At 56.7% G+C, this 12788-nt stretch overlaps 1 protein-coding gene across 5 annotated transcripts; it reads right to left on the reverse strand.

The window, feature by feature from the left end:
• Window positions 1-4590: 4590 nt before the first annotated feature.
• LOC145512268 (leukocyte immunoglobulin-like receptor subfamily B member 3) lies at window positions 4591-12206 on the reverse strand. 5 transcript variants are annotated; one of them, XM_081505878.1, is made up of 13 exons: window positions 11518-12206; window positions 11330-11365; window positions 10871-10945; window positions 10433-10735; window positions 9996-10298; window positions 9483-9779; window positions 8940-9242; window positions 8270-8317; window positions 7466-7582; window positions 7086-7128; window positions 6969-7006; window positions 6638-6690; window positions 4591-5764 (listed from the first exon to the last, which is right to left on the reverse strand). In XM_081505878.1, exons 1-13 carry the CDS (start codon window positions 11549-11551, stop codon window positions 5618-5620), a joined length of 1797 nt encoding a protein of 598 aa, XP_081362004.1. In that variant the 5' UTR covers window positions 11552-12206; the 3' UTR covers window positions 4591-5617. The 5 variants fall into 5 exon arrangements, with proteins under 5 accessions (XP_081362004.1, XP_081362005.1, XP_081362008.1 ...); XM_081505879.1 differs by lacking the exon at window positions 8270-8317 and having other exon boundaries at window positions 11518-11822; XM_081505882.1 differs by lacking the exons at window positions 8270-8317; window positions 9483-9779 and having other exon boundaries at window positions 11518-11822.
• Window positions 12207-12788: the final 582 nt, after the last annotated feature.

Raw genomic sequence — 12788 nt, forward strand, 5'->3', positions numbered from 1 at the left:
TAAGAGGCAGAATCTGGAGGCAGGCATCCTGGGATTGTATCAGAGTTCTGACTGATGCTGAAACTCCAACACTTTGACCACCTAATGTGAACGCCTGACTCACTGGAAAAGAGCCTGATGCTGGGAAAGATTGAAGGCAGGAAGAGAAGGAGGTGGCAGAGGATGAGATGGTTGGATGGTATCACCAACTCGATGGACATGAGTTTCAGTAAACTCCGGGAGAAGTGAAGGACAGGGAAGCCTGGCATGCTGCAGTCCATGGGGTCACAAAGAGTCAGAAACGACTTAGTGACTCAACAACAACAACTGCCTTTTATTAACTTTGTGACTTAGACAAAGTCACCCTCATGCCACTACTTTGTCACCCATCAAATGAGGATAATGCCAGGACCCGCTCTGTAGGATTTTCTTGAGAAACTAAATGCTTTACATGTGATGCATGCAGTAAAATATCTAGCAAGTACTTAGCATGCATTCAAGAAAGTGGGCTGTTATTATTGCTGTTACCATTACCATCATCACCAAGCACCTAGACACAGTCTGATAAACTGCTTCTGTTTGGTAATCAGTACTGCTTTTATGAATTATTCTTAGCGTTTCTGTGAGGGTCCTTAGACCTCTGACACAGATGAAGAAACTAAAGCTACAAGCTGAAAGGTGACTTGACTAGGAAACTGGAGCTCCGATCAAGGCCGTCTGACACCAATGCGTGGTCCCACCTGCCAGCCTTTAGCAGCAAGGCAGGAAGAACCTTAGGAATCTCCCATCCGCGGATGGGAGACCAAGGCTCATGGTATTTTGGCCAGAGGTTTGCACAAATTATCTCTAGGCCCTTCTCTATTTCCTCACCTTTGCCAATTGTGCCCGGATATTCTCTTCCTTCATGGAACCTGCAATGGATCCCAGGAGCTTTTCCTGCTGGCAGTGCAACCAGGAGGTGGGAACTGCAGACGGTCATTTGGAAATATTGTTGGTTATCCAAAGCACGGGGAGGAGGAGCTCTGGCATTCAGTGGGTGGAGCCCTAGGGCTGAGCTGAGCATGCCACAGTGCACAGGACCCTACACCCCACAAAGAATGACCTGGCCCCAAATGCCAATAGCTCTGGGTGCAGAAACGCTGGTCTACGTGTTTGGAAGAGACCAACACAAAACTGGGAGGTGTATACCCCTCACCAGTTTCATGAGAACTGGATTGGATGAGGTCATCAAAACCTTATTTGTTAGGGTTATTTTTCCTTTCTCCCTTTTCAGGGACGGGGGGATTCCCAGGCGGCCCAGTGGTTAGGGCTCTGCCCTGTCCCCGGTGGGGGAACTAAGATCTCACAATCTGTGTGGTGCGGTTCCCCCACCACCACCCCAAAATCCTTTCTGTCTTTATAAGGAGGTAGTATCGTTTATGTAACTGAAAAGTACGTTTACAAAAAAGAAACAAAAATGGCAGTGGGTGTATGCAAACCAAAGAAACGAAACGGCTTCTGAACTTGGGGGGAGGGGGGGGATATCAGGCGGCCCTGAGAGGGGCGCAGCTGGAAGGATGGGGCGCTCCAGAGGCTGGCCACAGCCCTAGGGCTCCGCCTGTGGATGGTGGACGGATCCTCTCTCTCTCCCGCCTCTCTCCGGATTCCTCTCTCTTTTTGTCTCTCCCTTCCTCCCTTGCTCTCAGCCTCAACCGGTCTGTTCCTACCCTCCCTGGCTCCCTCACTTCCCGCTCTGCCTCTAGAAGGAGGCTCTTTCAAAGTCCTTTTGGTTCTTGGAAATATTTCTCGATGGCAAAACCCAAACCCTGGGTCACTCCCCTAACCATCACCATCCTCTGCTGCATCCCTGAGCAGCAGGGGAAATGCCACACTTCCGGTATAGGTCGGCACACTTCCAGTGCAGGTCACCACACTTCCGGCCCCTGACTCTCCCTGGCCCTTGGTAGGGGCCCTGCCATGCTGACTCAGTTTCCTCATCCTTTCAATGGACTTATGCACAGCACCTGCCTCTTAGGTTGATACAAGGCCTAACTGAGAGAACGTGGGAGCAGGGCTTGGGACAGAGCCTGCACACAGCAAGGTGTTCCGTAGATGTTGTCCTGCAGTTCGAGCCCTGGGTCAGAAAGATCCCCTGGTGGAGGAGCTTGGCGGGCTATGGTCCACGGGGCCGCAAAGAGTCGGGTACGACTGAGCGACTGACACATTCAGATCTGAAGCAGCTTCCCTTCCCTTCCCAGCACAGCTGAACCTCCTCGCCCAAGCCGGGGCCAGCAGGGCAGAGCCCACAAGCACCCCCGCCTAGTAGTCCAGACTGCAGCCGCCCGTCCGCCCACCATCCTGCTTTCCAAGCGGAGCCCCCGCTGGGGAGCTAAACCCTCCTCAGGTGCTCTGGACCGGGGCTACGTGATACCTGGACCACTGGCTAAGTGGCGATTTCCTTGTAGAATCAATATGAAATACGATTAAAATTTTAGTTCCCGCCCCACTAGCTACTTTCCAAGTGCCGACAGCCACATGTGACTACTGTACCGGACATGCCCACCACTCCAGAAGGTTCTGTTGGACAGACCCTTTTTCTCCCTGCTGCTTGGGGACCCGTCCATCATAGAACCTTCCTCTCCTGTATCTTCCATCTCTCCTTCTCAGTCAGGGTCAGCCTGCCTGACTTCAAATCCCATGCACACAGTTTTACAGCTGAACGAACTAAGATTCCTAAAGATTCAACAACAAACAAAGCAGAAAACCCTTTCTGTGCCTCAGTTTCTTATTTTGTAAAATGGGAATAGTAATACCACCCCCCTCTCTTGCCCACAGAGTTATTCCCAACATTAAGGTTACATAAGCAAAGAGCTTAGAACCGTTCCTAAACGATTCCGACCCTTCCATGAGCGTTAGCTGCTATTCTTCTCGTTGTTATGTACTTTCTTCGAGATGCTGAAGTAAGTTCATAGCCCCCTTTTAAAGTCTGCATGAATGAGTTCCAAAAGAAACTGCCAAGTGGGAAAGAAGTGCGAGCCCAAAGTCACCCAGGGAAAGTTCTTTTGTGTGTGTTTAACATCTATTTCTTTGGCTGCACAGCGTCTTAGTTGCGGCATGTGCAATCTAGTTCCCTGACCAGGAATTGAACCGGGGCCCTGGCATTGGGAACGCGGAGTCATAGCCCCTGGACCACCAGGGAAGCCCCTCCTCTGTGTATTTAAAATGAGCACCACCTTGCTCAGCTGTTCCCAACCAGGGCCTTTATCCCCCTTCCAGGGGGGCCATTCGGAAACAGTGACGAATTTAAATCACAAGGAGGGAGAGCTACTAGCATCAGTGGGCGGAGCCCTGGGACCCTACCAAGCATCCCTCAGGGCACAGGCCGCCCCCACCACAAGGAACGACCCAGCCCTAAATGCCAGTAGCTCCCAGAGCGGAACCACGGGGCTCCGAGTAAGAGCTCAACCCAGTGAATGGTGCATTGGTGTTGTTCAGTCGCTCAGTCGTGCGCGACTCTGTGCAACCCCATGGACTGTGGCCCCCAGGCCACAAGATCAAAGATCCTGCGGGCCCCATCTCCGACCCAGCACAGTCAGATAAAGCCAATCAGTTATTTGTTAAGTTAAAAAAATGAATACATAATCTCCAGCAAAGCATCCCGAACTGATACACATGGAGAATTAGTGACGCCCACAGTTTCACTCAACCACTCCATATCATCACGGCTACGATTTCCTTTTTTGTGTGGTTAGATGTACTGGATGTACTCTCTTCACAAGACTCGAAATGTGACCCAGTGTTACTGGGTATCACCACCCTGCTCCATGCTCAATGCCCAGAGCTTGTTCAGCTGTAGAACCACAAGTTTGTGCCCTTTGGACCAAGTATGCCCCCTCCCCCTCACACCAACACTAGTAACCATTCTACCTTCCTTGTGCCACATTATGACGTTTCAATCATGGGCATTTGATTACCGAGTCAATGAATAAAGTGATCAATATTCCATTTAATCTCAAGTCCATTTAGTAAATTGTACACTTGAATATTTCCGTTTCCTCTTCATTTTCCGGATGTTGGTATCAAGTGTTTCATAATGTTCTGTCACCAAATAAATCGTGTAGGATTTGTGCTGCTGCCTTCAATTTCCTTCATGATATAAAAAATATGGTTTCTCTCTTTTTACCTGGGTTGTGGTGGTTAGAATTTATGACTATTGTCAAGAATGAGTGTGCTTTTTGCCTCAATTGATTTTCTCTACTTCTTGATTGTCTTCATTATTAGCTACCCTTGTCCTTATTATTCCTACCTTCTACCTTCAAGTGAAATAATTTGCTATCTCTTCCTATATTCTCGGTGTGAGGGGAGAGGTCATTGATTTTTTTAGGCTTTTGTAATATATTCATGGTTCTAAATTTTTTTAATTTATAAATTTTTTCCTGCACATATCAGTGTTTTAAATTCATACATTTGATGCATATTGTTTAGATTATCATTTATTGAAAACATTTTCCAACTTCTGTGTTATCTTGTGGTTTGGTTTTTGTTCTCAATACACACATTTATCTTTTTACACGCATGGACATAGGTGGAACATTATTTGCAAGCTTTTTCATCATAGTCAACAATTGGATACAATTCAAATGTTTATTACTTGGTAAGTGAATGAACAAAACACAGTATATACAATCCATGGAATATAGTCAACAGTAAAAAGAACAAACTATAAATCAATGCTAAACGTGGAAAAAACTCAAAAGAAATTATGCTAAATTTAGGAAAACAGCCTGAATGAAAAGACTAAATATTTTTGATGTAATTTATATGAAATATCCTAAAAAGCAAATTTATAAACACAAAAAGCAAATCAGTGGCAGGGATCAGAGCACACCTACAGACAGGAACAAAGTTTGAGGGATGGTGAAACATGTTCTGTGATTGGTCCGGGTTATGGCTGCACAGCTGTATACGTTTACTAATAACCATTGAACGGTGTGCACGCTCACAGTGTGTGACAGGCAGAATAAAGACCCCCCCCCAAAAGATACCTACTTTCTTATCCCCCAAGCCTGTAGCATGTTACCTCACATGGCCAGAAGCATCATGCAGCTGCGGCTGAGAGAGGGGGATGATCCTACATTAGCTGGGGGAGTCAAAGAGTTACACGCGGCCTCAACAGTGGGAAAGGGACGCAACTGATGAGGTCAGAGAGAAGCAGCAAGTCTCATCTTCCGTTTGGGCTTCAAAGACGAAGCGAAGACCCCCAAGGCAAGGACTGGGACAGCTTCTGGAATCTGGGCAGGGCCCTCAGCCGACAGGAAGCCTTATTCCCGCCAGCATAATAAGTTCAGTTATTCCAAGAACCTGAGCGAGGCTGCCCCCTGTGCCTCCAGAGGGGAATAGAGCTTGGAGACAGCCTACTGTTCATGCACATGCAGATTTTAGAGAAGTCTGTTGCATTATTTCCCAAATATAAGGATATTAAATATCTTTGAGGGTAGAATTAGGTTATTCTCAAAGGGTCCTGGGGCTCCTGGTGGTCTGTTACGAGCCCAGGGACTGGCAGCTGGTCATTAGGTGGTGTCCACTGCTGGCAGCTCCTGTGCCTTTTGGGGTCCCTGAGCTCCTGTCCCAGGATCCTGGGGTCCAGGTCCTTCCTGGGCTAGCGAAAGGCCAGAGCAGCGTACTCACTGGGCTCTGCTGGGGGCTCCTCCGCCGGGCGGCCAGGAGGTGTGGCCGTCCCCCTCCTAAGGGCCCAGTGGTTCAGCTGGGCATAGGTCACCTCCTGTTGGGCTTCAGACGTGGCAGCCTGTGGGGGGGGGGAGATGTGTGAGTGGGGCACCTGGGGGCCCGGAGAGGAGGGACCCATCTACTGTGTGTCTGTCCGTCCTTCCCTCAATCCCTCCGACCGGGAGGAGAGGGGGGCACCTCCCGCCTTCGTCTCGATCTCGGGGGTTCACAGGGCGTCCGTCCCCTCCTGGGGGTCTGCCTCCCGCCTGGAGACAGTGACACAGGACAGGCGCCTCCTGGGTCGGCCGCCCCTCCTCCAGCCAGCTCCCCGCTGTGCCCAGATGAGGTTTGGAACCTTGGGTCGGGTCAGCTCACTCTTCTGATGGAAACTCCAGGTGCCTGCTGCTGCCCAGGAGCCTCTGGGTGCTTTTTCCGGCCCTGGTTTCTGTCTGAGCCCTGAGCTCTTGCTCATCTGCCCCAGCACACCGCCGTCTTCCTGGTAAAGCGCGTCCCTCCTGCCTCAGGACCTCCCTGAGTGTGCCCACCCCGTGTGCTCAGCCCCATCTCTTGATTTACTTTCCTCCTCAGGACCTTACATTCTGGGACTCTGCCTGCTTGTTGCCATAGGGCCCGCGCCCTTTGCTGGCGGATGAAGGAGGGGGGCCTGGGGCCTGCAGGCAAGTCACGGACACACGCGTCCTCTTGAGACCTGGGGCTGCACCCCACACCAGAAGGTCAGCCAGAGGACACGGAGCTGGGAAAGGCGCCCAGAAGGAGGGGCCCTGAGGTCGCAGGGCAAGGGGAGGGTGGGGTCAGAGCAGGACCCCGGGAGCCGGGAAGGAGGGGTCAGCGTAGACGTGGCTGGAGCGGGGATGTGAGCACAGTGACTGTGCGCTGTGCTGAGTTTGGCAACAGAGGGTCTGTGGCGGCTGGACGGGAGCCGGGGTCTCACCCGATGGTCCAGCTGCAGTCCCATCTCAGACTGTGCGTCGCTGACGGCAACATCTGCAGCAGAGAAGGGGGGACCGCTGGGCAGGGTTCCGATACCCTCAGGGCTGGAGCCCCCACCCTGTGCCCCGGGTGGGGTGCTGTGTGGAGTTTCAGTCCCCAGCCCCGGACCCCACCCTTCTGAACGCCCCCCCCCCGCTGCCTCCAGAAGTCTCTGTGACCCCGCCTGCCCCCCGGGGGGGTGTGTGTGGTCCCCCACCCTTCTGAGCATCTCCCCGCTGCCTCAGAAGTCTCTATGCCCACCGCCCCCCGCCGGCCGCCACCTCTCCTCTCACAGATGGCCTGGTCCTGGGTGTCTGCGGCTGGGCTGGAGCTGAGGAGACACTGTGTCAGGGGCAGGAGGTGGGGGTGTTCTGGGCGGGGGAGTCTGGGGGTCTCGGGGCGGGAGTTACCTGGTCTGCGGGCCCCTGTCCTTGGGCCCTGGGTCTGCGGCCCCTGTGGGAGGTTGGAAGTCAGCCTCGGCCTGGGCTGGGACCCGGGACAGAGGCTCGCCCCAGGGATGTGGTGACCCCGCCCTCCACGTGGGATTCAGGAGGAGAGGAGGCACCCTGAGCTCTTGCGCGTGGTTCAGTGGTTCATGACATTGGACAGGAGGGAACAGCTTAAATCAGGGCCCGTGAGCTGACAGTGGGTGTTTTCTTTCTGAGTTTTCAACTATCAGTCTCTGGATGATGTTTCATAAGCTGACCTTCCCATCTGTTAGGTTTCCCTTTGAGTGGAGCCTGAAGCCCCTCAGCCTCCAGGGGCACTTCGCACCTGGATCCCTGCTCACCTGACTTCCTGCGTCTGTCCTGACCCCGGTGTCGGAGGAAGAGGATGAGGAGGATGAGGAGCAGCAGGATGAAGGTCACCGAGACCCCGATCAGGACACTAGGGTACCACGTGAGGCCTGGGGCACCAGAGACGTCTGAGTGAGCCAGGGATGCCGTTTAACTGAGCACCTACTGTGTGCGGACTCGTGCTGTGGTCTGCGCATCCATCTCCAATCCACCCCACCCATTTTACAGAGGAGGAAACTGAGGCACAGAGAGGGAGATCACGGGCCCCAGGTCGCCCAGCCTGGGCAGAGCCGAGACTGGACCCAGGGCCGTGGGCGCCCTGAGCTCCTCCTGAGCGGGCCCCCAGGAGGAAACCAGCTTCCTGCTTTGGGGGGCCCTCACCTGCAGGAGGCTGACCGAGGGTCTCAGGTGGAGCTGAGGGTCCTCCTTTGTCCCCACCCCTCGTCCACCATAGCAGGGGCGGGGGGCAGGGTGGGATGCGTGGAGGGGCCTCTGGGTCCTCCACCCCCCACAGGCTGTCACTGCGCTGCAGCAGAGGGGACAGGACCCCAGTCACTCTTAGGGGCTCCCAGTGCTCCTCTCCTGATGCGGGGTCACACCCAGGTCAGAACTGAGGAAATCTAAGACCTGGGCCACGGGTCTCTCCTGTTACACTGGGAGAAACTGAGGCCCCAACAGCAAGGGGGATAGGAAGGGGTGACAAAGTCAGTGTCTCCAGAGGGGCCTGAACCGGGGGCATAACTCAGCCCTGCCCCGCCCCAGACCTGCCACCACCTCCCCAAGACCCTCAGTCTTACTCTGCAGTCCCTGACTCCAGTGAGGGGGGTCCTGACCCTCCGAACCTCCTGCGGAATCAGGAAGGGAGTGAGGGTGGGGCTGCTTCTCCCCTCCTCAGCCCTGCTGCTCCCCTACCTGGCTGGGACCCATCAAGTCCTGTTCCGTGATCCCTGAACTTTCACCCATCAGCCTCAGAGCCCCTGGAGGCTGCAATTGCCCCGCTTCTCTGCCAAACCTCCAGCACCGCCCCCAGGACACCAGGTGTGCTGAGATTGGAAGCAGAATTCGATCAGCAAACAACCAGGGACAGGCCTGGGGCCAATTGTCCACTCACTTTACAGAGACCCCATTGTCTCAGGAGCTGTTAGGTTTAGCCCATGTCAAGGGGCTGGGGTCCCCAGAGGATTCTGGATGACCCCTGTGACTGGGGAGATGCTGCAGCTTCCTGGAACCCACTCTGCTCAGCGCGTCTCTGAATCGGCCCCGTGGCTGCCCCTGCCTCTCTGCCTCCTCCCCCACCCCTGAGAGGCCCGGTGACAGGATGTGGGAAAGGGTGTGGGGGGAGCATTTCCCTCCATCCCTCTGAAGCCTGGGTCCCCGTCTGCATGACCCTCCTTGACTCTCTTTGGAGCCACCCAACTCCCACCCTAGAAAGGGGGGCTCCTTCAGAGCTGACCACTGGGCCCTCACCTGAGACCTCGAGTGCCAGGGGCTCGCTGGGCTGTGAGAGCAGGTAGGGCTCTCTGCTGACTGAGCGGTAGCACCTGTAGGTGCCCTCGTGGGCTGAGGTCACAGGACTCAAGGAGAACTCGGCTTGGTACCGCCCGTCTTGGTCCTTGGAGCGCAGACGCAGGGGGCGATGGGCTGGCCCCTCCTTGGACAGAAGGAAAGTGTCCGTCCAGTCTCCTGACTGACACAGCAGGGTCACGTTCTCCCCCGGGGCCACCGAGGGGCCCGGCTGCACCGAGAGCGAGGGGCTGTCTCCGAGCCATCCTGAAGAGAGGAAGGGGGTGAGGGCGCTAGGCCCTGGTTCTGAGCGAGACTCCACGGGCCTCTCTGGACCCTCAGCGCTGCCTCTGTTTCTCCGAGTCTCTCCTCTCCCCCCTCCCCCCTTGCCCATCTCCCTCTGTCCCCCTCCCTGGGGCCCTCCACCTGGTCCCAGCATCACCCCTGGGGCTCCCCCGGCGGGGCCTGTTCAGGGTCTGGTCCCCGACGGACCTGCTGGCTCCTCACCTGCCACCAGGAGCTCCAGGGGCTCACTGGGGGCCGACCACTCGGAGGACTGGCTGTATCCACCGTAGCAACTGTACCGGCCCCCGTGGACGATGCCCACCAGGCCCAGGGAGAAGTCGGCCTGAGAGAGCCCCCCCTGGGGCCTCCAGCCAGGGCGCTGGGGGAGGTGCTGTCCCCCCTCCTTGGACAGAGCGAACCTGTCGTAGCCGACGTCAGAGCGACACTGGAGGGTCAGGTTCTGTCCAGAGGTGACGACGGGGCCCTGCGGGGTCAGCAGGGAGGGCTTCCCAGACAGCCCTGGGAGAGACGCGCGCTGGGTTGTTGGGACCGCTTCCCACGTGGACCCCCTTCTCCTGGCCTGGCCCCAGGCCTCACGGTCTCTCAGTCTGCGTGTCTGTCCTGGAGCCCCACGCTCCTCTCCCCACCCTCTCACAGGGGCTCCCCTGGGGGCAGAGACCCCAGTTCGTTGTCTTGTCTATACAAATATATGGGGTCAGGGCAGGACTTCCTCACCTGAGACCAGGAGCTCCAGGGGGTCGCTGGGGGCCGACCACACCCGGGGGGTGTCCCTGTTAAAGCCGTAGCATCTGAACGTCCACCCGAGTCCGGAGGTCACGGGGCCCACGGGGAACAAGGCCTGGGTCTGCCCGCTGGGGCTTCGCTGTCCATCCACGGTCCAAGAGAACTTGTCTTCTCCTTCCTTGGTCAGAAGGAATCTGTTAAATCCCAGACGGGAGCCACACTGGAGGATAACGCTCCCTCCCGAGGTCACCACAGGGCTCGGCAGGGCTGAGAGGCTGGGTTTGCCGTAGGCTCCTAGGAGAGAGGGAGGCAGCTTGTTCCCTGGAGCCGCCACCCTCCCTTCCACAGGGCGGGCTGGGAGAGGGTCACCCCCTGAGAACAGACCCCCTTCCCGAGGGCAGAGCCTGAGGCCCCCAAGTGTCCCTCACCTGTCACCACCAGCTCCAGGGGGTCGCTGGAGGCCGACCACACCTGAGGGATGTCCCTGTTAAATCCGTAGCATCTGAACGTCCACCCGTGTCCGGGGGTCACGGGGCCCACGGGGAACAAGGCCTGGGTCTGCCCGCTGGGGCTTCGCTGTCCATCCAGGGTCCAGGAGAGCTTGTCTTCTCCTTCCTTGGTCAGAAGGAATCTGTTAAATTCCTGTCGGGAGCCACACTGGAGGGTCACGTTCCCTCCCGAAGTCACCACAGGGCTCGGCAGGGCTGAGAAGCTGGGTTTGCTGTAGGCTCCTAGGAGAGAGGGAGGCAGCTTGTTCCCTGGGGCCCCCAGCCTCCCCTCCCCAGGGCTGGGCTGGTAGAGGGTCACCCCCTGAGAGCAGACCCCCTTCCCGAGGGCAGAGCCTGAGGCCCCCGAGTGTCCCTCACCTGTCACCACCAGCTCCAGGGGGTCACTGCGCTCTGACCAGCCAGCGGGGGTTCTGTAGTACCACTCATAGCTCCCTGTGTGGCCCAGTATCACGTATGGGATGGAGAACTTGGCCTTGTCCCCCGACTCCAGGGGTTTCTGTCTGCCCCAGGGGACTAAGCTTCCCTCTTTATCCAGATGGAACTCCAGGGCCCCCAGGATACCCTGACATCAGATGGTCACGGGGCTCCCCCAGGGGACCACAGAGCCCGGATCAGCCCAGATGGTGGGTTTGGGGGGGGGTCCCTGGAAGGAAATCAGAGGCGGCCTCACCAGGCGGCCCCCCAGACCCCGGCTCTCAGCCCAGACCTCCCAGACTGCCCCTCTGTGAGCCCCGAGCTGCCGTCCCCCTCCCCATGACCTGGGGGAGACCGTTGTCCCCACGAGAGGAGGGAGCTCTGCCCTGGGGACAGACTCACCGGCCTGCACCTGGGTCCTCAGGCCCACGCTCAGCCCTGGAAGAGAGAGCCCTGTGAGAGGTCTGCCCTCAGCTCTGAGCAGCGCCTTCCGTCCCTGGGAGCCTCCTGGGCCCTGTGGCCCCCTGAGGGAGCAGGCTGGCTGGGGGGTCCCTCCAGACCAGGGCTCCCCCTGCCCCTCCTCATCTCACCGAGGCAGAGCAGGGCGGTCAGGGTGGGGGCCATGGCATCTCCTCCCTGCGGTCCAGGCTGTGAGGATGGAGGAGACCTGGGTGCCCCCAGACAGACAGACCACACGGTGTGTCCAGTCAGAGGCTGGTGCTTCCTGTCACGCGGCTCTCATATAAGCGTCCCCGCAGGAAGAGGACCGATTCTACCCGGAACCCGGACCTGGTTTCTGCAGGCTGAGGCTGGAGCGGGCCCTGGGTTCTACAGACATTTCTGACTGCTTCTGAGGCCGCACGGGACTCTAAGCTGCCCTAACCCTTCCTGGTCTGATGGCCTTTCTCCCCCCAACCATCAGCACCTATTCACCGGAAGCCGAGCAGCTATTTTCGTACATGTCAGTCTCCGAGGCCACCCCACATAAGATGTAAGAATCCTTTTTGTTCAGAAAACAATTTCCACCTGTCATAAACCCCGACGTGTGCTCCAGGCATGGTCCAAATGTGCTATCAGGAGACAAGAGCCCGATGCCGGGCTCAGGGCCATGCGGTCAGCAGATTAGCGGCTCCTGCCCAAGGTCTGAGCCCCTCCTGGTCTTGAATGGCTCGTGTTCATCCTGAGTCTCTGGATCGGGCCGCCTGTTTGGATGCTCGGGGCCGCCTGTGTGGACGCTCGGGGCCGCCTGTGTGGACGCAGTGAAGTTCCCTTCAGTCTCTGCTCCCCCTAGAGCCCTGGTGATGAGAGTGGTGCCCGGGCTGCCGGGAAGGGGGAGCCGGCCGAGAAAGGAGGTGTGAGGCACACAGAACGGCACCCAGACCGCTTCGGGTCAGATGCAGGCTGCGCGCTGGGGGCGGAACACCAGCCGAGCCGTGTTATCCCTGTTTCTCTCCGTTGGTGATTGCGGGTGAACTCGGCGAGCCCCGGGTTTCTCCAGAGTGAAGCTGCTGTTTGCCCTTCGTGGGGAGATATTGATACTCTGAGAGTTGGAACACACCGCGTTCCTTATTAAACATTCACTTAATAATGTTCGCAGCTGCTGACCTTATGCTGCAGCCACATGCTGTCTTCTCCCAGAAGCATCTGCGTGCGTGTGAACCGCACTGTTTATCAAACCCCACTGTTTGAAATGCCTGGGGAACACGGCTGGTGCTCTGTTTGGTTCTTTTCCCAGAGGAAGGAGATGCACCAAGGCTTTCTTATCGCTGTGTGACTCAGAGGCTCTATGGTGTATGTGGCATCTTTAAAAAATTAAAAAAAATTTTTAATGTGAACCGTTTTTAAAGTCTTTGTGGAATTT

Source organism: Giraffa tippelskirchi, chromosome 7, assembly GCF_054371585.1.
Source record: "Giraffa tippelskirchi isolate mGirTip1 chromosome 7, T2T-mGirTip1v1.2.pri, whole genome shotgun sequence".
NCBI classification, from domain to species: Eukaryota; Metazoa; Chordata; class Mammalia; order Artiodactyla; family Giraffidae; genus Giraffa; species Giraffa tippelskirchi.